The sequence below is a fragment of the Oxyura jamaicensis genome, chromosome 4 (genome assembly GCF_011077185.1).
Source record: "Oxyura jamaicensis isolate SHBP4307 breed ruddy duck chromosome 4, BPBGC_Ojam_1.0, whole genome shotgun sequence".
Taxonomy (NCBI): domain Eukaryota; kingdom Metazoa; phylum Chordata; class Aves; order Anseriformes; family Anatidae; genus Oxyura; species Oxyura jamaicensis.
This window is the reverse complement of record NC_048896.1, coordinates 69,872,006-69,897,203: the sequence shown is the minus strand read 5'-3', so window position 1 is coordinate 69,897,203 and position 25,198 is coordinate 69,872,006. Positions and strand designations below refer to the sequence as shown.

At 38.9% G+C, this 25,198-nt stretch overlaps 1 protein-coding gene across 6 annotated transcripts in view; it reads left to right on the top strand.

Annotated features, from left to right (window-relative positions):
• The window catches only part of GABRB1 (gamma-aminobutyric acid type A receptor subunit beta1), a 129,370-nt gene that overhangs the window by 101,486 nt on the left and 2,686 nt on the right, over nt 1-25,198 (top strand). The window contains exons 6-10 of one of the 6 annotated variants that reach the window (XR_004750450.1): nt 14,317-14,454; nt 14,564-14,716; nt 15,723-15,973; nt 16,860-17,185; nt 17,958-18,260. Coding sequence is in view for 3 of the 6 variants with exons in the window: in XM_035325175.1 (XP_035181066.1) it covers nt 14,317-14,454; nt 14,564-14,716; nt 15,723-15,973; nt 22,322-22,669 (890 nt within the window). In the remaining 3 variants the exon portion in view is untranslated. Of the gene's footprint in view, nt 1-14,316; nt 14,455-14,563; nt 14,717-15,722; nt 15,974-16,859; nt 18,261-22,321; nt 23,811-25,198 lie in introns of those variants that run through there. The other 5 variants (XR_004750449.1, XR_004750448.1, XM_035325175.1 and 2 more) reach the window with 5 other exon arrangements.

The window sequence follows — 25,198 nt, the reverse complement described above, 5'->3', positions numbered from 1 at the left end:
GCACTTAGTAGTCCCCATTAATCGCCTTGAAAGCTACCAGGGGGCAGGATGGATGTGAATTAACAGGTAATAGCCATGACCACTGCCTCTCTGTTAGTGCCATACACACCAGGCATGTGACATTTTCTTCCACAACAGAACCAATTTACAGGATCCCCATCCTCAACCTCTCACTCCAGTTCCTGCATTTCCCTGCAGCTATTCAGCTTTCTACTGTACTAACATATAAATCTTTGCAGAGCTATGATGAAAATAAAATTATTAACATTTTATTGGTTAAAAATACATATATATCTTTTTGAAGAAAAGTTGTATACACCTCAGGTTTGAGAGAGACAAGAATTAAAATAAGCTGTCCTTAAATAAAAGGGCCATGGAAGGCAGTGCTGTAATCACTAAGCTATCCTGGATGTGCCTGTGTAGGATTGAGGAGCATCTCTTACCAATAGGCAGATACTGTGCACCATGTGTACTGTTGAACCATTTCCAAAGCATTGGAAAGTGGGTTTGGTCATCTTTATATTGTGTTTACACTGTTTATATGCTTAACCCACAAGGCACCAGGTTCCAGAGCAGTGAAGAGGTGTCATCTATGTTGCAATTGTCACCAACTTTCTTCTGCTGCTACCTACAGTCTTATTGGTTTCAGCAGGAATTTAATAAGAATAACACTGACCTTTTTTAAATCCCGACTTTATTTCTAACAACATTTTTTTTCTGAGTGCTGTCAGTAATCTTGCAAGCTTTGTGCATGCAGAAAGAAAACAATAAATGAAACTAAACACATAGACTGCAAAAAGACCTGTATAGGTGTGTGAATCTATGCAATACTGATAGCCCTGAACCTAGTAGCTGGCAACAACATGTAATCTGATATAGAAGAAATAGGTCTGATCTTCAGCTGGTGAAAACTGGCATGGCTCCATTTTTGTCGATTAAAGCACTGTAAGTTGAACTAAATGAGAATCTTCTCTTTCTTATTAGTTGTCTGAAATTTTTGTTCCAAGTAAATGATCCTTCCTCATTTCCACCCTTTAAATTATATCTGGTAAGGAGAGACTCTGTAAGTGAGCTCAGAAATTAAGAGAAATGTTTATAAGGAGAGTTCAGTGCCTGTAGAAAATGCACACAACAATTAGGAAGTTAAGCAAAAAGTCAAAGGCAGAATATAAACTAAATCAAAGATCTGTATGAACTGGTTAAGTATCTATCCTACATTTGAAGAGAAGTAGTTGTTAAACTGACCTCCACTGACCTGCAGGTGCAAATGTACAGCTTGCATGAAGGTGCATGCCTGCAGATGCAATCACAAGCAACACAACTGTGCAACAGAAACAACAAGCAAAAGCCTGACAGATAAATAAATGCCAAGACACTTAACCATGCCCAAGATGGATCATGTGTTCCTAACATTGTTGTTAAATGTCCCTAAAAAATCCCTGAGCTTTATGAGCAGATCAGGGCTGTTTCCTGTTCTTCTGGACCCACACACAAAGAAAGTAGGGCTGCTATCCTGCCCCTGCTCCTTCCCACAGCTCTCCATTGAAATTAGAGTAACAGGACCTCCTTTGTCCCAGCAAGGTGGCAGGAAGGTGGCATCTGTGAGAGTCCTCTCCCTGTCCCAGCATGCTTCCCCTCATCTAAACCAAGCAATCTAGAAATATATTTGGCCCTCCAAAAGTTCAGTGCTTCCCAGTGTGTTTACAGCAGCTGCACAGCTCCAGCAATGACAGGGCACACCAATATTGTTGCACACACCAACCGGCCCTCTTTTAAGTTTCCCTGTGTTTTTAGTGAGACTTACTCCTACTGAAGAAGAAGCATGCTCCAGAGGAATCAGTCCGTCTCATAGATGAATTGTTTTTAAGTTACTCAAAGAATAGGACATATCTTGGTCAACACACTGGAAGAGGCTTCCTAGAGAGGTGGTTGATGCCCCATGCCTGTCAGTGTTCCAAGAACATTTGAATAATGCCTTCATATATATGCTTTAACTTTTGGTCAGGCCTTAAGAAGTCAGGTAGTTGGACTACATGACCTTTGAGGGTCTCTTCCTACAGAACTATTCTATTCTATTCTATTCTATTCTATTCTATTCTATTCTATTCTATTCTATTCTATTCTATTCTATTCTAATTTGTGAACTGAAAGGCAGAGTCATTGCATCTTTTAGGGAGAGCATTTTGGCTGGACATGATCCTTTACACAAATTTTCATTGCTTTGCTCAAGCACTTCTCCTTACTCCAAATTCTGTGGAGGCAGATGGGAAACCATATCAGAGGCTTTAAACCTGTTTCAGTGTCTAATAGTGTGATGGCCACTGGAAATCTGTGCAAAAGCAAGGGATTTTGTAACTGGAATTGCTTTGTCAGCAGAGCTGGGATCTGTCACAACCCAGTTCTCATGGATTAACAGACCCTGGGACAGAGGAGGCTTAATACTTGATTGGAGGTTACCCAGGCTGCTTGGCACTCTCACATGAGCTCTGATGGATGTCATCTTGACAGTTTAGGATGTTAAATCCCCCCGCTGTCAGTTCTGCTTTACCAGGCAGCCTGTGGCAAGGGCTATTCCTGCATGTATCAAGCTGCTGCAGCTGTATCAGCCAGAGCTGGTCTGGCAGAGACTTTTGACTGCATACAGCCACCCCACTCTAGCATCCTTCATTACAATACAAGTGCTGACCTCACTGCACCACCTAGGATGGGATACTGTTATTGCTGTAATACTCTTTGTCTCTTTGAAGTTGCAAGTATCACAGTCATGGCACGACCTTGTGGTCTAAGCTTGCATCTGGCTTTCACTCAGCAGGAAAAATGATGTGCAGACAGCACCACTCTAACAATAAATCACATCCCATTTGGGTCTGCCTTCCAGAATCCCTCAATCTCAAGTTAAGCGTGTTTCACTGTCACAGGAGAGAGAAAGCCAGGCTGTGCTCCAGTTTGGCAAAATTATTTACTTGCTGACAATCTGCTATGTGTTTTACAAGAGGTCTGAGCAGATTAGCAGAACTCTCCCTTTGGCCTTAAAAATCTGTGTCTCTATGACAACAGTAATGCTGCAGCATGATTCAGGAATCTACATTGCAATGCTGAACCATGCCTTGTCAGTAGCACTCTCCTAGTAACCACATCACTTGTATGGGAGAAGTGAACAAGCCCAGAGAAGCCTGAAAAGACCAAGTTGGGGGAAAGTGGGAGATTTATTTAGTCAGTTACAGAATAGAAAATGACAATTTCATTTTGACTCCATTGTCTTTATGTCTGTCTTCATATAAAAATGGACATAATACTAAATATACATAATGCTTACATGAAAGAGCAACAAGCTCACAGTGGTATTGCAGTCAATCAATAAAATATTTCACTTGAACCTCTAGATGGTTTGTTGCAAGAAGAAACAACAACTGTGTTCATACCTAAACATTCATTATCACCTCTGTTGGCACAGAGAGGTCTGACAGGATGAGATTTGAACAGATTTATCACAGCTCCCTGCTTGAGACAAGACTGCATTGATCCAGAGTATGATTGCATTTGAACTACCACAGATGTAAGAACTTACACCTCAAACAAAAAGGTCTATTTTTATTAGAGATGAAAAACCTGTCTTAAATCCAAGCTTTCCCAGAGAGCTTTTCCTTTACCTGCCTGCAGGCAACAGATATCTAGTAATATTTTAATGCCTGGCAATAAAAATTCACTGATGAATATGAGTGTGCTGGTACCTGAGGCAGCAGGAGCTTTGAGATGGATCCACTGGTGCCTTCTCTCTAAAGTATCAAAAAAAAAAAAAAAAAAAAAAAAAAAAGGCTGCTTTTGTACCCCCATTGCTTTATTGCTTTCTGCTCCATGACATGCACAAAATGCCACATTTCACAAGGGTTTTGCATGGTCCAAATGCCATATTCAAGCAACTAGCTCCCACAAACCCTTGCAAAAGAACAGTTAAGCATATTTTATCACCACATGCCCATAAAACAAGGAAGATAGTGTATAGGAAACATCCCTACAAGAGCTGCAAGGAAATCAGCATGCTCAGACTGCTGGCATTGCCCACTGAGACAACAAAATGACCGCTCCCTGGGGAAGATCACATTTAGCAACTGAAAACACACCATAATCATCTCTAAGGACATTTAGACAATATGTCCTAGGTCCCTGTGTATGTCCTTTGCAGGATACACAGGCTGAGCTTGTATCACCATCCATTCACTTCTGAACAATTACCCATGGAGGCTCTGCACATATATAGCAATTTGTAGATATGCATTATCTTCTAACATAGCTGAAATGCTGTCCTTCAACATTGCAGAGAATGCACTTTAAATTTAAAGTTACAGCATGAGCACTCCCAGCAGCAGAAAAACACCAGTGGTGACAAAAAGCCCAGCATGGGGAAGAGCTTGTGGAGCTGACCAAGTAGTTGCTGTTTTTTTTTCCAGACATCCTGAGAGGCAGATTCACAAATACTTTGTTGATATTGATAATAAACACAAATAGGATTTGGGCACAAAAATTTAAAATGTTTGGTTGTTGTTGTTGACTTTTTCTTTTGGCTCAGTTTCAGTCATTGCTTACCCTTCATAATTCAAATCAGTCACTAAGTCAAAATAATCCATTCTTCACAGTATACTAGTATTAAGCAATGGAGACTGCTCTGTTCACACACTTTGGAAAGATTTCTTTCCCCAGAGGGTTAGAAACTAGTCATTTCACTTTCACCATGCATCTTGTAGACTGCAAGCAAATTTAGAAGTTACTCAGATGCTGACATTGTAGTTTAGACAACTTTCCCTTTTTATTTCCAAAAGGATAGATAGCTATACAGATCTATAGATTTTGGTGGCAAACACTTGACACTCAGTACTTCCATGAGCACATGAAATTAGCCAAGCTAGTCACCTACTCAGAGTATCTGAAGCCCTCTTCTGTTGCACGCAGTGGAAGGCAGAGTCAATTACAAGTGTTCCGCACATTTCAGCCCCTTCTTAGCAGCCTCAGAGCCACTGATAGGACCACGCTGTCCCCCAGTGACCAGAATGAACCAAGCTTGGCTCACTTTTCAAAAAAAAAGGGGGCTCATTTACAGAAGGGGTGGATTTCTCAGAAAACAGATGTGTTTGTACACGAGCCTGTATTTCTATAGTCAGAAAAGCAGCAAAAATAATCTCCAAACCTGGTCATATCACATCTTTTGCAGAGCTGGCATATTGTGCTTTGAGATAACACAGTTGTGCTAGGATATCACAAACCTAAGTGCGGTTTATGAATTTAATTGTCCTCTGCCAAGGTGTGAATTGCTGCATAAAATAAAACCCAGCACAAACTGGGAGATTCTGGTTCTCATGGATTCACTTTAATTTGTGAGAATGAATTCTTGCCCCAAATGCATCTGAGTTTATAGATGTAATAAATCTTGAGAAATTCTCTGTTCAGTGCCAGTACAGTCTGTCTTGATCTGTACCTATGGCTCCTTGACACTGCAATAATACAAATAAGCAAAATAGTACTTCAAGCTACTATGCTGAAAGACTGCTTACCCAACCTGGCAGAGCACGAGCACAAAGCAGTTAATTACTAATTGGGCTATATATTCATGTACCAGACCTCCACTCATCAGAAACCAAGTTGCAGAACTGAAAGCACAACAGAGTCCATCAGATAAAATTCTTAAAAATTCCTGTATTAGCTTTCTGCTACCACTTCTAACAGCTTTAGCTGATGCAGATTCATCTTCTGCATAAATGTCAAGTAACAAACATGGCATGTAGAAGTAGACTGCACAAAGAAACATTGTTCATTATGAGCAAACCACTGGGTGTGGGAAACTTCAAGAAGAAAATATTGAGCATTTCAGTTTTGTTTGAAGAGTTCATTCACGGTTATATTATTTTTCATTGAATTCATGTTTTCTTGTGATTGGCAGCCTTCAATTCATACTTAGAAACAGCAGCACTAAGTTTTCCCAATCACAAATCCAATCTCCCTGGCCACACAGGGAACATGTTTCTTTAACTCAGTCTTATGAATATCTGTTAACACCGAAGTGCAAGGCTGTTTTGTACAATGAAGTATTGCCCATTAGCTTGTAGGTGGAAATGGAGCTAAGCAAAGATTCATTTCATACAAGACACTGGATGCCAGGATCAGGTATGCATAGCCATCGTGCTGATGGCCAGGTAAAGCACAAAGGCCACACAATTACTCTAAGTATAGATACAAGCTAATGAAGCAGCACCTAAAGGCAGTTCAATTGTTACCCAGCATATCTATTCCCACTGGTGGGATGCAATTTTTGCTAATACCACCAATGACTGAGTTTTAACTCACAATGTATGCCTAATCTCTTCAGCAATCTCCCTCCATTCTCATTCATTTGTATTCTGTAAGTGCCTCTGAACAGTAAATTACCTATGGAGAGCTCTTCCTGAGAAAACACACGGTTATTTAACATATTACTATTTCTAATCCAAACCACACAGAGCATGACAGCCTTATTTGAATTCACATTTAGGGTCAAAGCAACAGAACCCTTAATTCAAATATTCCACACACTGTGAGCTGGAATTTGTATCAACAAGATTAAGCACACAAAAAAATATCCAGTGTCCTTTGACTGCAAGACCCTGGACCTTCCCTCTCTACGGAGAGCTTGCCCCTCTGTCGTCACTCCCTATTAGTCCACTAACGAGTATGTGCTGCACATCTGCCTCCACAAAAAAAAAAAAAAAACAAAAAAAAACAAAAAAAACTGCAGATACCAAACAGATTTTGTACATAACCCACCTAAAAGACAGTGTGCTCCTCTACTTAAAATCATCAGATGAAGCCACTCACCTCCTGTACTCTCCTCCTGAATCCAGCCTGCTTTTTGTCGCAGAGAACATAGAGCTTGTTAGTTCTGATTATTGATCCAGGCTGTCCAGACTGATCAGGCTAGTAAGACATAACATTTCTCTACATAACCCTGTCTTCTTTGGCTTACTATTCCTTATTTATTTATTTATTTATTTAGTGAGGTGAAATTAATATAACACACTGGTAAAGTATGCTATGTTCCTTCTGCACTTCGAGTCTCCCTACAAAATACAGATGGATTAGTTTTGTATCATATTTAATCTATGGATGAAAAGTAGCATATGTTTTGTGTGTATTTTCTTAGCAGTAGCAGAATTTTGTTATTTTGTACTATAACTTTGCTATTTTTCTACCAATCATTGCTAGCACAAATTCAGTCTCTGCAACACAGGCAGTCCCAAACATGCTGGTAGCCTGCACTTGTTAACCCTGCTGTGAACTGCAATATGTGCCAATACAGATTTATGGCTACAAAGGTATAGTAGATGCATTAAAAATTTTTTAAACAACTATCAGATCAATCTACGTTTTGTTTCATGGTCTTGTAACAACATCACAAAGAACAACAGCGTGTTTTTCAGGCCAGGCTTTTTCCCCAGTGAAGTATTAATTCACTAATGTGCAACAGTTTTCCCAAGATATGCATGTATAAAAAGTACAATACATGCAAAAGGTATAATACATATACATTTTATATATTTTTAATAATATTTCATTTTCAAAAGTCAAAATAGCTGGAATTTTTATTTGAAACTAATTTTATTTAGAAAAGTTATTTTTTTACTCATTTTTAATTTTTGCTGAATGAAAATTTTCTTGTAGCTCAACGTTACTTTAATTTTTTCTACTGTTGTTCATGAACTGAAAATTCAGCATCTTAGACCGAACACTGAGCAAGACCACGAGGAAAACTTCACTCTCACAGTTTATCTAAAAAGCCCAAGTTCACTGGCCTAGTACTTGCCTCAGTATTTACCCCTCTGAAAAAATTAAGCAACTGAATTAAGTAGTTAACATTTTTAAAAGGTTTTCACTACGACATCCAGGGGGCAAAAAATATTGCACAGAAATATAAGGTGTACTTGCATGAACCATGAACCATGCTGGCATAAGTAAAAAACATGCAGTGTCTTGATTCATACACAGTCAGAGGCTCTGCTGCCTTCAGCAAGCACAGGTTTTGGCCTGACACAATGGAGAACAAAACAGATGGACCTGGACTTCAAACGGTTTCTTCACAGAGCACAACAGCTGTACCTAAATTTGGGAGAATCTGCCTAGCAACAAAACGGGAGCACTTAGAAGTAGATCTTAATTAGTCGAAATAAGTGCTCAAGGGCAAGACGTGTTTACAATACGAGCAGACAAAACTATGTACCATGCAATATTGACTGAACTAAATTAATTGAATGCTAAGCAGCTGGACCTCTGTTGCTAATGTTTACATAATATGCTTACATATATTGTTGTTCTCTTTTTAACTTTGTCAAGCAACTCAAGTCAGAAAAAACTTCCTGGATTATAGCTCAGACTGACATAGCCATGCATTGCGCAGCAGTTCCAGATGAGAAAGAAAAGGCAGTAAAGTAAGGGATGAAAAGAGTGATTTACATCAGACAAAGTCTCCACAAAAAAATGAGCTCCTGACAATACTGAAAGCAGGTTACATTCATCTGGTTAGCATGATAGAGTGAAAGCATTTTGAGATAGCACAAAAGGTGAAGGACTGCAACACTGGGCTTCTTAGGAGAGGTCATTCTCCCTCAACACACTGATGTCTCCTATTCAGAGTCAGAAGCTTCCAGTTGGCACTGGAGTCAAACCAATTTGTGGTGGCATTTTGCTGATCCGAAATATGTTTTTTTTACCTTCTCACCAAACCAGGGAGGGTTAAAGTGTAGAAGATAAACAGTAAACAGTAAGAGAGAAAAAAGTAAATTAGCCTCACCAAAAGGAGTCAGGAGGTTTGGTTCAGCTTTTTGCAGATTGAGATATAGTTGGTATCTTGTTTAAGTGTCCATTTTAAAGGAGAAGAAGAAAGGAAGAAGGTGAAAGCTCAAAACAGGTTCAGGAAAAAGCCATTTGAAAGAAAGCAAGGGAACAAGGCTGGGATTTCTGACACCTAACATGGGAAAGAAACAAACTCTTTCTTCTGAGTGCCACACTCACTCAGAAGGCTATTGTGTTACCAGCAGAAGTCCATCTGGATGGAGGGCAAGAGGAGTTTATCTCTGCATACATAGCTTCAGCCTTTATCGATTGCTGTCTAGACTTTAGACAAGAACATTAAGAATTAAGAAGTTTGCTGGTTTCAACCTCACAGCAGAATAGGATTCAGGCCAGGAAGTGAGAAACATGGAAGCAGATAAACAAACAGGTCATCAGCAGTCGTAAATACCAGAGTCACTAAAGCTCCATTTTAAAAGACCACACTTCAGAGCCACTGAAGCTAGATTATAAACTGAGAAACTGGCTAAAATTGTGTAGAAACTAATGTGTGAAGGCTATACTTACCAGGACTGATCTGTAAATAGCTGTTGGGCATCTGTGCAATTACACAAATATCCCATCTGCACAAGTAGACACTGTTCAGTTGTTAACTGGTCTGGAGCACAGATTGCATGCTTGTTTCATTTAAGAAGTTTGAAAAGCAATATCATTGCTGCTACTTTTGAGACAAGTCATCAAAATGCTTCAAACCCAAAGTTATATCTCAGTCAGAAATAGTGTCATTATATTTAAAAAACTGACATATTTTTATTTTGTGAATAACATGATAGCTTCTGAACAAGCATAAACTTTTGACATCACATCATATTCTGCAAAGAGCTCTGCAGTTTATCTGCATATTACATTTCCCTTTAGTTCTTTCAAACCAAGGCAAACCACTAGGCAATGCCATTTACTGCCTTCTTGATCTGGAAGTGTAAAAGATTGTGAATAATCGCTTCCTATTCAAGTTCATCATGCTGATTTGTGATCTCATAGACTGTTGTCATAACATTCCCTCAGTCCCTTCATACATCAGGCTGACGAATCATGCCTGAGCCAGTCCTGCCTTCAGTGGAAGCAAGTCTATCCTTAATCATCTCAGCGGCCCTTCTTTACAGCCAATTTACTACTCCTATTTTGGAGAAAGAAAACTGCATGTAATAGTCAAGATATAGCTCAACATGGATTGGAAAGCATATAAAAGTTTAAACAAAGAATTTTACTTATTTTTTCCTAATAATTCCTTGATTTGTTTGTTTATAGCTAATAAGAATGAAATTCTTACTAGTGAACAGGAAAAAAAAATAAAATAAAAACACCAGTATACCTTACAAGAGGTACTTCTGCACACAAAAGCCATACTAGATAAAGCATATTATTGTGTTTTTCTGATTGTGAACAGTATTATCTTTATTTTAGACACAGTAGGTCCTCTGACATCACTGACATAATCCAGGAGACAAATAAACTGGCAAGGCATTTTTAGTACAAGTCTCACTACTCATATGACTCTTTCACAAACCTTCAAGAGGCTCTGAAATGCTTCCATTTATTGAGACTACAGTAATACTGAGAAGTCCTGCTGTGTTAGCCATTAAAGAGATATTAAGCAAAAACAAACACTTCCTCTCCCAAAGTACTTCCAACCTTGTATCAAGTCTCAATGGCAAATGAGATGTAAAAAGTTAAAGGGGCAAAACAAGATAACAGGGAAAAATAAACTGATACTAAAGGTGTTTGCAAAGTAAGGCAAGGTTATAATTCACTCCCTGAACTAGATTAGAATGCTGCAAGAGTGACTTTGTGCAGTAATAACATTTATTTTTTGCTTCTAATGGATAGGAAATGATGTCTCCAACTGGGATAGAACAGATTCCCCCATATGTTAGATTTATTTTTATTTGAGAAACCTTCCTAAATAACTGACAGTTTGTTATACTGCAGCAATCTAACCAAGTATTCATTTGGGTCAGTATTGCTTAGGCTAAATTCTGACTCATATCCCACATTACAGTCTGCCATCTGCCTATAGAAAGTAAAAGGCTGCTTTCCTTTGGGTCAGCCTGCATTCCTCACTGAAAATAAATAAAGAAATAAAGAAATAAGTCACTTATAGATGTAAACACCCACTCTAACACAGTGACAGGAAGACATTTCAAGCAATTTTGCCACTTTGATGTTAACTAGTGACATTGTATTCCAATCAGATGTTTGGCTCTATGGTGCCCCAGTCCCACACTGGGCTTCAGCTGAAACCATAAATTTACCACTGTACGGATCACCTCTGTGGTGTGCGAAAAAAAATGTTTTATCATCATAAATGCTGTCAGAGGAATAGTAACTATATGAAGCAAGAAAAATGATGCTGTAAAACTACATTTAGCAATCACATTCAACTTCTTGTCGTTAGGAAAGGCATGAGCCAGTAGAAAAAGGTCGGGCTCCAACCCCATGTGCTTACATGTGGTTGAATGGTTTAGGGCACACAGACTGGAAATGCTCTTTTGAAACACACTATTTAGGGAAGAGATCCTTTTGTTTGGTGTCCGGAGCTGCCTACAGTGAAGAAGCAGAAGGAAAAAAAAAAAAAAAAAAAAAAAAAAAAAAAAAAAAAAGGGCTCCATTTGTATATCTCTGTGGAATGGGTCCTAGGAACAGAATAGAACCTTGACCTTGTTTGTGAAGTTAATGTAATATGAATCTTTATTTATCCCGGAGGTATTTGAGATGGCAAGAAAAAATGCAGTGGAAAATAAAGCAGCCTGGTGACATTAACATCTAATACACTGTTAACCTCTGCTATATAACATTTCAAAAGCATTTTTTTTCTGTGAACAAGATTTGTACATAACCTGTTCTTGCCATGTTCAAATCCAGTTAGATTCTAGACCTGTGGCACTTCTGCCTAAGTATTTTCCCTTAAGCTTTCTGCTGCGGGTCCAGAAGCAAACAAAATGAAGCATTGCCACATCAAGGACTGTATTACCATTCCTAGACATTATTTTCTAGGAAGCAGAAGTTTAATGTCTGGAGCTGAGCAATAAAACGCATTTTAATGGTTTTAAAGCTGGGAAAGAATCTAGAAAGCAAACAAAGGCTTACACATATCAAATAAGCTTTATTAATAATGAGAAAAAAAAATAAATCTTGGCAATCACGTAGTAATTGTGCGAGGGAGGGCGCGGAACCGAGGCAGCGCTCCGCGGTGCGTGGGCGCCCCCGCGTGGGAATCCGGCCCCCAAATCTTCACCAGAACTGCCACGGAAATCCTGAGCGTGCGGTCTGTTCGAAACCACAGACGGTCTTCCTGCTCGATTACTCGTCTAAAAGCAGAGTTAACAAAGCCGAATGCTCCTGGATAAAAACCATTATCAGCTCTTTCTCATTATCAGTATCTCTCTGCACTGGCTGAGGAAGAGCCAGAATTGGGGCAAAATTGGAGAGGGGGGTGTGGAACAGGCCACAGCTGATGGCCCAGGGCAGAAGAAGCAGGTTCATCGTTATCTTCCACACCCTGAAGCAGAACCCCTGATTCTCACATCTAAGCCTTGCCCTGGTTCACTTTGCATCAAGCACTCATGAAACTTTTGGGTAGTGCCCACACCTTTCTTCTTTCTAGTACCTGCCCCTAAAGACAAAGCCATAACTGTGACTGCTACCTCATGTAGCAGATGTCTGTGTGGTACCAAGCCGACAGATAATCAATACGCTTTCAGTATGAGATAATAGCTTACCTTTTCCTCTATTGTGCTACATCTTTCTAAAAAGAGGGAAATATTCAAGATATTTTTATAATACAGACTTGCAAGAAAATGAAGTTAAAATTTCTCTGATTTTTTAAAAAGACTCAGCAGTCTTCATTTCCTGCTTCTGCCCTTCGGTATTGCACCACATGTGTGGCTCACATTGGCCCCATGTCTGTGTGCCACACCTTTAAAGCAGTTACTGAAGCCCCACCACCAAGCAGCTGTCTCGACCTTTTTCAATGAGAAGCTCCTGGGCTTCTCCCCGAAAGCAATGAAAACCAGCCAGGCAGAGCACCCTGCGTGACACCCCTGAGATGGGTTATTTCAAATCAATCGGTATGAGTAATGGGAAGCACCGAAGTTTAAGCAAACAGCAATGATCCATATTACACAAGTTAGTATGGTTTCAGCAGCAATTCAGACAGTTAGCAAACCATGGCACAGTTCACAAATAAGATGTGAACGCTTAACCTTGTTCAGTCCGTCACTGTATGTTTGCATCAAAAGATATCCGTTCAATAACTGCAGAAGTTCTAAGTGGTCTCTCAAGCCCAGTGGCATGCTTTGAGAGCTCCTCCGACTGCCCCCAGGGGACCTGCAGATCCATTTTGCATGTGGTCAGCCTTCCTGAGACGAGCCTATTACCAAGCGCTATCATAGGAACAGACATCTCAAGTCTAATTTCCCTAGCTAGAAAATTCATCACCAGTGCATACGGAATGAAAAGTTCCTAGCTCTGCAGAGGCTTCTGATGCTGTGGTTTGTTCAGTGGCAAAACCACTGTCCAGTTTTCTAAAGCTTTGAGTTCAAACTCGTGTTTCTATTTGATCTGTGTTACATGATTTAAACCTGTGATTTAACTCTCACGCCTGGAGGAAAAGTCTAAAATTGGATGAGATGTTCTCTCTTTCAGTGGGCATCTGGAGAAAGTAGCAAAATGCAATAAACAGGAAGCAGTTTAAGTATTGGATCAAAAATGACATCAATTGTGACATTTTGAAATTCAACCACTTTTGAGCTTAATCAAAATGTATTTGAAAATGCTTACAATAATGTTTACATTCTCAATGGTAAAATGGCAGATTAATTTTTAGTTATGTAAAAAATAACCATCACTGTTAAAAGAAAGGAGAAGAAACCCACTAGTTTTAAAGTACGTAGGAAATGCTTCTATGATAACAGAAGATCGATAATGGCATTAAAATATAAAACACTATGAATATCAAAGGGGTAACTACAGCTCAGCCAGAAAGTGTCAGATTGTAGTACAGGCTCCTGAATTCTTCTGGAATCATCTTTGCCCCTGCTGGATCCAAACTCTGTGTTTTTTCACAGGCTGAAAAGAAATCAAAAGCAAAGCTGTGCATGGAGCCTGATTTTATTGTCAGAGCTCTTCCTAACCAGTTTAAAAATTTTCCTAACATTATATATGTCTATTAGTAAACTGAGCAACTCAAGCCTGAACTAAAAGCAGTATTATTAGAGCTAGCTAAAAAATTATCTTTAATCTTAAATTCTGTCCTTATTTTCTCTTTTCTCACTTTCTGCACTAAGAAGCTTGCCCTGGGCACAAAAAATTGGAAGTGGCTTCTGTATAGCAGGAATTTCAGACAACAGCATTCAAGAGCAGCTCCTTCCACTTTAACAACAACTATTTAAGCTAAGTGATGAAACAAAAAGAAAAATCAATAGCCAAACTGTGCCTCTGTTTCAGATGGATACACAACCGATGATATTGAATTTTATTGGAATGGAGGAGAGTCTGCAGTAACAGGAGTTAGTAACATCGAGCTCCCACAATTTTCTATTGTTGATTACAAGATGGTATCAAAGAGAGTGGAGTTTACAACAGGTAAGCACCAGCTAGTTTAAAAGCTCCCCCCCACCCCCACCCCCACCCCAGAGATATCAATGTCTAACTTTTCTTAGGCATTAGTCATTGTATGCTTTCTTTCTTTCAGGAGCATATCCTCGGTTATCACTTAGCTTCCGGCTCAAGAGAAATATTGGCTACTTCATTTTGCAGACCTATATGCCTTCCACATTGATCACAATTCTGTCATGGGTATCTTTTTGGATCAATTATGATGCCTCTGCAGCCAGAGTTGCTCTAGGTAACTTATTTTCAAAATCACCACAATACATGGATGCTTCTTGCTTTTGAACACAGTAGTGCCAATTCTGTGCAGCTGATTTCAGTGGTCTGAGGCCGTGCAGTGTAGGGTCTTCACTGTTGGGAAGGCAGGTAGATAGATGTCACCTTACCAATGTCTCATGTTTAGCTCTGCTGTTAGCTTGGGATCCTGACTGACTTCCAGTTGCCGTAGTGGTCTTTGGACCGAGACAGAAGCAATTTGCTTCCAAACCGAAGCATAACAGTCTAATTCAAATATCTACGGTTACACTGTGCTGCATCAACATTTCAATGATGTTAAAAAGAGTCGCCTTCAGCTGGATGTGTGGCTTGAATTAATACACAAAGTCCTACGGACAGTGGTGGAAACCAATTTGCACCAAATAAGCCTGTTTTACGCACGATCGCTTATTTCCCATTCCATGTGCTTTCCTACAACTTACCATAAGAACCAAGACCTTCTGCCACTGACTGTGCTTTAAGGCGGATACCCTCTTCAAATTATGTCAGGCAGCAATTTTCTCCCACCTCTATTTTGACTCACCCCTCTGTAAATTCAACTCATTGTGCCTGTGCGTAGTGTTATTATCTAGATACATTAATGGCCTGTGATAAGACCAGACTAAAAATAATTTCATCCAGCTAAAAACAACAAAAACAAAATAGACAGAAGTGAGATATAAATGTTTTAATTCAGAGCACCCCTTTAACAGGAAAAGGTCTTCTTTTCACCAAAAACCATCATTTTATCACAAAACTTCCCTTTCAGAAGGGAAAGGGAAGGTTTTCAGTCAAAAGTTGGATACTTATTCTGGTTCTCCAGAAAAATACAAGATGCTCTATGGGTCAAGCAGTGCTACTGCTCTAAATAAAGTGTTGATCACATAATTAAGCCATCAGCATCAGAAGTGCATAGTAGGAGAATAATACTGTCACACTCATATCTTCTTCATTGTCTTTTTAGTCAACGTCCACCTCTCTTGCAGGGATCACAACTGTGCTGACCATGACCACCATCAGTACCCACCTCAGGGAGACTTTGCCAAAGATTCCCTATGTCAAGGCAATAGATATTTATCTGATGGGATGCTTTGTGTTTGTGTTTCTGGCTTTGCTGGAGTATGCCTTTGTAAACTATATATTCTTTGGGAAAGGACCCCAACGTCAAAAAAAGACAGCAGACAGGACAGGACATGCTACAGGCGAGAAGAGCAGACTGGAATCAAGTAGAGTCCAGGTAAAATGTTCAAACTAACTTTTCAAACATTATTTCTGCTGTGATAATGTTGATGAATATGAGGATCAAGAGAAATACAGTTTGAACACATATGCAAAATCATTTAAAGTTGTCTAGAGAAAAATTATATTTCAAGGAGATTACAGTAATGTGTAGTTTGTTCAGTCTTCAATTCAAAACAGAGTAGGAAACTACAGAATATGCAAATGGCTATTGAGAAGAAGCATTTCTTTGCAGCACAGAAGAAATAAAAGGGGTACAAGGAAGTCAAATATGTACTATTTCAACTGTAAATGTGGACTTTTTTATAGAAGTTGATAAAGAATTAATATTTAATATACAGTTTCCTTTTATACACAGAAACCTCACCAAAAATAGAAAGCAAAGACAGATTCTGTTGTTACAGTGAGTCTTGAATGAAATCCACACCACTGAATTCTCAGAAATTCTCAGTGGAATATATGTCGTAATGAGCCCAAAGACTTTTTGCTGCTCTCTTATTTTCTTACAATATATTCCATCCAAGTATCTGTGTGAATCTTATCCAGGCTACCTCTTAAAATTCTGTTCTGTTGTGGCCTGAGGTGGTAATTTTTGGACAAAAATGTATTTGAGCTTTCTGTTCAGCTTGAAGAAAAAGACTAATGTATAAAACTCTTAACAGGTAAGCCGTTAACTTGATGGATGGTTGCAATTTCACATGCATGCCAGGAAGTGCATTTCCAAAACTGTAGTGTTTTATTAGTGCTAGAGTTGTGTGTCCAGCTACATGTCTTGTGTTCCAGCAGCCACACCACTGCTGTTAGGCATCATGCTGTCATTCCCAGGGAACTCATGAGCCCATTAAAAGTCCTTACTTGCATTTGCTTCCTGTCCCAATATGTAGGAGATGCTTTATCACAGTGAATGCACAATTTCAGCTCAGACTTGCAGCAATCTTCAAGGTCCGACAAAGTATTGTTCTTCACAAAGCAGAAGAGATATGGATTGTTGTCCCCATTTTGGATTGTTCTGTGTAGATACTGTCTATCTGATTCTGTGGAAAATAAGAAAAAAAAAAATCCACATACTGGGACCAGCTACTTCCACAGCTTCTGGTATAACCCAGCCTAAGTGAAAAAGCACAACAGAGGTTCATGATGAAGAGGAAAGCCTTGGCTACATAGGCCCCAGTGCACTCACTGGAGTCAGGATAAGAGACTCAGCGTGCAGGTAAGCTCTTTTTCCTACACATTTGGCTAGTTTGACTGAATATCAAAAAGACCTAGCTCATATAAAAGAGCTTTGTCTAAATGTTATGTTGGTGAAGATAACCCAAAGAACAATAAGCAGAATGGGATGGAATAGATTTATGAGCACACTTGAGCTTTTCAGAGCACAACATACAGCATTTTTCTGACAGCAAATGTAAAGAACACCTATTTTATATGAGGATTTGTAAGTGTTCACACTTTAGGTTGAAATTACATTTTGACACTGAGAACTCGTAAATTCAGTAGAATGCTTTCTGTCTGTACAGTGCAGGTTTGTGATTTTAGATATATGTATATACATATATATAGACATGCATATACATACAGAGACAGCTAAACAGGTATCAGTGAAGTTAGCTATTGCACTGGAGACACATCAGCGTGTGACCTAGTGAGCACTCATTTTAGTGTGGAAATGATGATGTCCAACAGCAGTATTTCTGTCTTCAGCAGGCAGAATGCACATGATCAGAGCAGAGCAATGCAATAAGCATGTGTGACCTCTAGCGAAGACAGCTCCCAGCCCTTCTTCATCATCTTTTGAGATATTTCATTGATATTATGATGGTTTGTACTGGAGGAGGGAAAAGCCTTTTTGGAACTCTGAAGAAGTACAGCTGTAAGTATGTATAGCTACAGGAGATTTATTCCCTTTACAGGGAATCACGTAACCATACAGGGACCTATAACTAACAGAATGTATGTAACAGTGCTTCCTCTTTTTGTGCCAGGTGAAGATATTGCCTATTTCCATCTGACTTACAGTCCTCCCAACTAAAAGAGTTTGAATTGCTTCACCAGATAACAAGTTCTTTAAATATGTGGGCAACACTCAGCAAAGTGACTGTGATATTAAAACAGAGAAGACCAGACGGAAACTGACACCATCCTACTGTTTCATGTGTTCTTTGCTCTACAGACTGAAGAAAGTGAAAATAAAGCCTCTTCAGTTTCACAATTTATGCCTTTCTAATTTTTTAATACACAAAAACAAAACAATGTAACAAACAAGATTTCTATTTCTCTGAATAAAACGTAAAAAAACTGCTTATATGTCCTAGTCCATCTGTCAAAGCAAGATGTCACTGAGGAAATCACCATAGTTATGTATTAATAGAACAAACAATCCATTAAGAAAATATTCAGGTGGTCCACATGTGCAGCACCTTCTGTTTCCCTAGACAATTCTAATGTGAATAATCATTACACAGATCTCTTAAGCATGAAAACAGATAGGATGCAATCGTAATGCAAGTGGGGAAGAGGATGAACCCTCAAGGAGCTTATAAATTACATCACAAGGCAGGTGACAAGCAGTCTCTTGCCCTCTAATTCTGGACAACATCATACCTTCCTTCCAAATCTTCTGTGAATCTCAAAACATCCATGATGGAGAGCCAGAGACCAGCCAGAGGATCCAAGGAAGGCATAATTTTCCAGCACTGTGGTAGTGGAAGGATAAAAAAAGGAGGGAGCACACCACCACACAACTAGCTCAGCCTTCATGTAAATCCACACCTGAGTAAGTATATCCCTGTTGAGTATAACCTGTTTCTTTGAAGAGGAGATTGTGATACTTTTACTGCAGGTAAAAGAATATCTGTTAATTGAGAAATCCTGTTTTCACCCCAGAAATGGCCAGTTTACATAATAAAATTTAGGGCAGGATTCATCTCTTTCCTTTATCCTTGAGTCTCCAGCACAGCCTTTCTCCACCAGCTTTTTGCCAACAAATGCCACTGTTGTGTTTCAAAAAAATACAGTCTGAGCATACTCAGCCATGCAGACCCAACTAAGTCTGTGCTAAATCATCACAGATTGAGCATCACAGATACTTCACTTTCAAAAGGCAAAAGTTACATGATTTTTGATGCCCTTATGTTTTACAGAGAGAGAACTTGAGATTCCTTAATGCAGCACAGTCTTGAGGAAATAAGCAATGCCTTGCAAAATTTAAGTGTAAGATAAAAGATATGATCCATCTAAACTGAAAATGTTCCCAGAGAGCAATATAACAAACATTTCCATTAAGGAACATAAAGGCAGTATTTGAAAGAATAAATGGGTTATATCCAAGCAAGGAAAAACTACTCAGGGTTTATTATGGCTCATCTTTCCTACGTAAGAAGAAGGCTGAAATGCTCCACTCCAAAGCCAGCAGCCAGCCAGTGGGACAGAAAACTAAGGAGTAGACAGAGCCTGGGTTCAGCCCACCCCTGATCTTCTTCAGCTGTACAAGTTTTAAAAACATTTTGGAATGAACTTCAATAAATTCTGAAAGGATTTTTTAAGACATAGAAACTGAGTCCAACTATTATTTGATTATTAGCCCAGCTTCTTGTTGCATAAGCAGAGAATTTGACCCAGGTACATCAGAAGGACTTTTATACTTTTCTGAGCTAAGGCCCTTTGCTCTTCAAAGCCTGCAATTCAAAGACTGAATTGTTTCATGATGTATATAAATCATCTCTCCTAAAATGATCTAAATAAAACTCATTTTAAAAAATAATAAGATAATTCATAATACTTAACTTAGGAACTCATATGCTGCTTGGCTTGTAATAAACTGCCAGGACATATTAATTTGAGAAACATCCCTATGAATCAGTTTAGATTGTAAGCACTTACGTAGTTGTCTTCACAAAAGAGAAGCCATAATAACTGCTTAATGATGCTTGCACTACTGTTATTACTATTACAACATTAAAGTAAATTAGTTTAAATATTAGATTATACAACCAAAGACAGCTCAAGGAGCTATTCAGTAAAGCTGAAAAGAAAATGTTGACCCATCAAAACTTCTGGTATCCTTTAAAAAAAAAAAAAATATCTCATTTTACTTGGAGAGAAATAAAAGGATCACAGAATGGCTTCGATTGAAAACTCCCACGAGATCAGGTTGTTCAAAGTCCCATCCAGCATGGCCTTGAACACTTCCAGGGATTCGGCATCCACAGCTTCTCTGGGCAACCTGTTCCAGAGTCTTACCAGCCTTATAGTAAATTTCTTCCTTATATCTAACCTAAATCTACCATCTTTAAATTTAAAACCACTACCCCTTGTCCTGTGAACTACACTCCCTGACAAAGAGTCCTCTCCAGCTTTCTTATAGGCCTCTTTATGTACTGGAAGGCCCTTATAAGGACACTATAAGGCCACTATTAATCTGAGACCTTTATATTTCCACAGAAAACTTCAGAATTTTCAGGCAATAAATTAGTCCCATAGCTACAGCAGTCCTCTGGAGAGTAAGAAACCCTAGTTTAGATCTTCCTTCTACACATGTTAGAAGACCTGACCTAAAAAGTAGAACCTCAGTAGCCCATATCTCAAGTAAACATTGCAAACACCATGTTGGTCTGTGACCAGTTGGCCTCTCTAACCCAGAATATTTAAGATTTTCCTACTAAAACAGAGGTGGGAACTGCAAAATTCCCACCAAATGATCATTTCAGTATGTAAAGAATCAGTTGCTAAACCTCACTAAGTGAATTTTACGTCTGTGGTGACCCCATTACTCCTTTTAGAAGGCTTTTTTCCCCACTGCTCTCCTGAGAGGCTTTTGTACAAACAGTCCCTTCACATCGTTGTTTTCAGTTGGCAAATACTTCATCTGGCACAGTGTAACTGTGCCAGTTGTCATCACACATCCTTTTCTCCCAGCAACAATGGGAACAAACATCTCACATGCTGCCAGGTGGAATGGAGGCTTTCACTGGCTTCCAGCTTTCCTCCACTGCAGGCCCTGGAGACTGGATTTTCCCCGTGTGCTCTACTTGGAGATTTTCCTTGAATGTGCTTCAAACATGTAGATTATTATACCAATTCCTCTCTCTGCTATATCTTTCTAAAGACGTAAAGCCCAGAGTGTGAATAATGCATGGCATATCACTGGTGCTTCACTAGGCAAGATATTGTCAACTGGTGATTTTTTTTAATCGTTTGTATTAAGGTTTACACAGACACCCTTGGTATCAATTGTAGTATATTTGGGGCAGGCATGAGGCCACAGTATATGAAAAACAATTTAAATATTTAAGCCTCAAGGCAAAGTCTTAAAAGTTTCATATAAGAGGTCTGTTTCCTGGTATGTATTTCCCTCATTTAAGATACAGTGGAAGTTTAAATATCTGGGAATTTTAAATCTTTATGGGAAAGTCAGAATTCATCTTGGTAATACCGGAAACATCTTCTGAAAGAGGTTTTACTACAAACTGGTGGGAACCTAAAGATAAGTGAAATATTAAACTCTCTGAAGTAATGCAGCCATTCAAGTATGATCACATACTTGAATGAAAATAGGCAATGATATTAAAATGTTTATGTGTGTGTATACGTATATATACATATATACCAGTTTCTGTTTACTTGAGTATTTTAAAACAGTGCCCTAACAGCACAAATAAACATACTTGAAATGACTACTTCTGGTAACAATATTAAAAAAATGCAACTGCATTTACGGTTTCCTTTAGTAAAATAGAATCATCTATCTGCAGATGAAAAAGTTAATGGCATGCTGTGGGGAGCAGGGATTTCCATCTCTACAAGAGATTAATTCTCCAGAATTAATTCTCATCACAAGCTTTTTACAATAACTGATAAAGTGCATGTGTACCTACATGTTCTTCATATGACAAATCTGTCATCACAAAACTTTTTGAAACTAACCCACAGCACTAAAACTGTACAAAACCATATAAAGATGGCAGGGACAGGAATGTTTTATTGTCACCTCAAGTACAAGAAAGCTTAGGGTGCCAGGTCACAAGACATTAAACCTCGGTGTTTCATAAAAATCATGATCTAAGTGAAAGATAAAAGTAGAATAGTGTTCCTTTATGAAGGATACAATAACTGAGTTAAAAGGTCTCAGCCCAAGAAGCTGGGTCAGGACAGAAGATATTTAGATGCTTAATAGTCGATTTCATCAGGAAAGCATATTCAGCATCTTTTCTCTTTTGTTGACAAGATGCAACCATCCCTACAGTCCCAGGAGCACCTCAGCAGTAGATCCAGAAGGTACCTGCCCATCTGGGAGGCAGCTTGTGCTGGCTGAGGAACTTATCTAATTCACATTCCTTCCTTGACACAGGTTGAACTCCATGGAAATGTGCTGCTTAGCCCACTTGACATAAGAAATGACTTCAGCAGCTCAGGTGTGTTCACAAGCCTCCATGACGCCCAAGCCACCACGTATACATACGACAGCACCAGCCTGCAGTACAGAAGAGCCACTTCCAGCAGAGACCTCTACGGCAGGAGTGCTCTGGACAGGCACAGGTTTCATAAAAAAGGACGCTTACGGAGAAGGGCATCCCAGATCAAAGTCAAGATCCCTGACTTGACTGATGTTAACTCCATAGACAAGTGGTCCAGGATGGTCTTTCCCATCACATTTATTCTTTTCAATGTTGTTTACTGGCTGTATTATGTACACTGATTTATGTAATAATGTTACCATACACGAACACATCTGGACTTGTTTGTTTTCCTTCTCAATTTTGTTAACTATGAAGGACTGCAGGAGCCATGTTACATTTTCAAGGTAAAATATCCAGCCATTGACTAATTCTATATTTAAACTTTCAAAGCAAACAACAACAACAACAAAACACAAACAACACATTCAGATCAGAATGGTACAAAACTGCTCTTAAAGAGTGAGGCTGGACACGTGGCTCCTGAGGTGTTGCTTCTGCCACTCTCAGAGCTCAGATTAGGCTAATACCACTGCACATTGCCAGACATAACCCCAGCCAAGGAGATGCAGGCAAGATGCCAGCAAGGTGCGTGCAGCTGAGGAGCAGTAGGTCAGTCATCTCCTATCTGTATCAAGTCCCTTCCCCTTCCTTATTGTCAGCTTTTTCCTAACTGTGTTTATATTGTGTTGTCTAACATAGCATTTTTTTGAAACATAACTACTATAAGTTATATTTTATTTTGTGTTGAAAGTGTTTCGTTCTTTTAGGAGAGTCAAGATATACAAGTCAATATGGCCTATGTAAGTACCAAGACTATCAATCATTTACAGTAAGAAACACCGATCAGGACAGTAGGCAGCAATACCCACATGAAGGCATTAGTAGGGAATACAAATGTGCAGTCTGGAAAGCTTCTTAATCAGTTCCTCATTGACTAATGTAAGGTCTACTGATGACCTTATCACCAGTTGACATTCCAACTTTGCACTCAGAATGTAATAATAAAAGAAACATTATTGAATGCTAACATTTGTCGCATCTCACCAGAACTGAACCTCTTAACAGATCAGGACATATTGCCCCTTCCCTTTGTTTGGGCAGCAGGCCTCTACAGAAACAGTCTAGAATGATAAATCACTAACCAAGAAAGGCAATCTTTAATGCACTCATTACAAAATATGTGAGGATGCAAAACAGGCATTTGGCATTGCTGACATAGGGGGATCTTTGAGTCTATCAGTTTTGCTGTGAGCTCCAAAGTCCCAGTCTCATCCCAGGTTCAATGGACATCAGGTCCAATTTGAGATGATTAAAGATAATATTAATACACTCAAATGAAGGTAAAACTCACATGACTGTGCCCACCCTAAAATAATTCCAAACATTTTTTCAACATTCGCACTGCATCAGCAACCCTAAGTACTGCCCCACATCATCTGACTCAAACTGGGACAGTGATTAATTTTTAAGTCAAATTTTAAAAATGCTTAGATTGAGAATACTTTGATGACAACTAATAGTAATACATTGCTATCTTGAAAAAAATAATACATAAAACATATGGAAGTCTTGCATGCTAAACAAGTTGAACACTTCATAACTGCAAGAAATAGCCCCAGGAATGCAACAGTATTAAGGCCATATTTGCTGTCCATTCAAAACACACACCTCATTACATGGTTTTGAGTTTAACAAACTGTCATTAGAGTTTATAAGCAGAGAGAGTAAGCCAGTAAACTTGCAGGCCTCTAAACCCCTCAAGCTGCAATCTCTCTTAAGATGCATTTTGGAGAATTTGGTTTGGTTTGGTTGTTTGTTTAATAGGTTAGTGCTCATTCCACATCATTTTGCTATACAGCACTAACCATCATGGTATTTAGGAGAATAATGGCTGTAACACCGTAGAGATCGCTACATACTTTTATTCTACAACAATAGTTTCTTTATGTACTATGTAACACTAGAAAAGGCTCCTCTGATGGTCTAAACTACCTTTAATGTAAGGCTGAACCTGGGTTTCTCTCAGCATTAGACAAAGCACCTAATACGACCTCTACATAAAATCCACCCATAACTATAACTTTGCATACACATACCCACCTGCTGCTGTCAGTTATAAAGGTACCCAACCTCAAAGGCAGTCTGCAACCCACTCTTAAAAAATGGCACCCAATTGTTACACTCAAGACCATCTAAATCAAAAGAGAAAATGGACAAAAAAAAAAAAAAAAAAAAAAGCTTTCAGATGTTACCCCACTTCTGTTAACCTCTCTCCAGACCAATAGAAGTTCAATGGATTGGCCACCCTGATGGGCAGAGGAGAAAGAAAGACCACAAAGACAGAAGTAATAACTAAAGTATAACAGACTCAAAGACAGTTTTGTGGTTATACCCAGAAAAAAAATCAAAGAAAGCAATACATTCTGCACATTTGTAATGTAAGATGTAAAAGACAGCTGTCTGTGACCCATGTTTTTGCACTAACTGATTTCCCAGAGATATTCCAAGGCAGAGCACAGGTCAGAAGTTTAACCCAGATATTCTAGTGATGTGGAGACAAAGAGTACAATTCATCCTTACTGCTTCAGCCATGTGGATATTTAGGAAGAACCAACATCCAATGAAATACTGAAACAGTAATTTAATTTATAGAAAACAATCTTTTGCCTTCTGTTATAAGACCAAAGTTTGTTTTAGTGGTCTTCAACACATTTTCTTGTAGACTTCTAGCATATGGGTACGCATAGTTTCTACCTTATGTATCATCC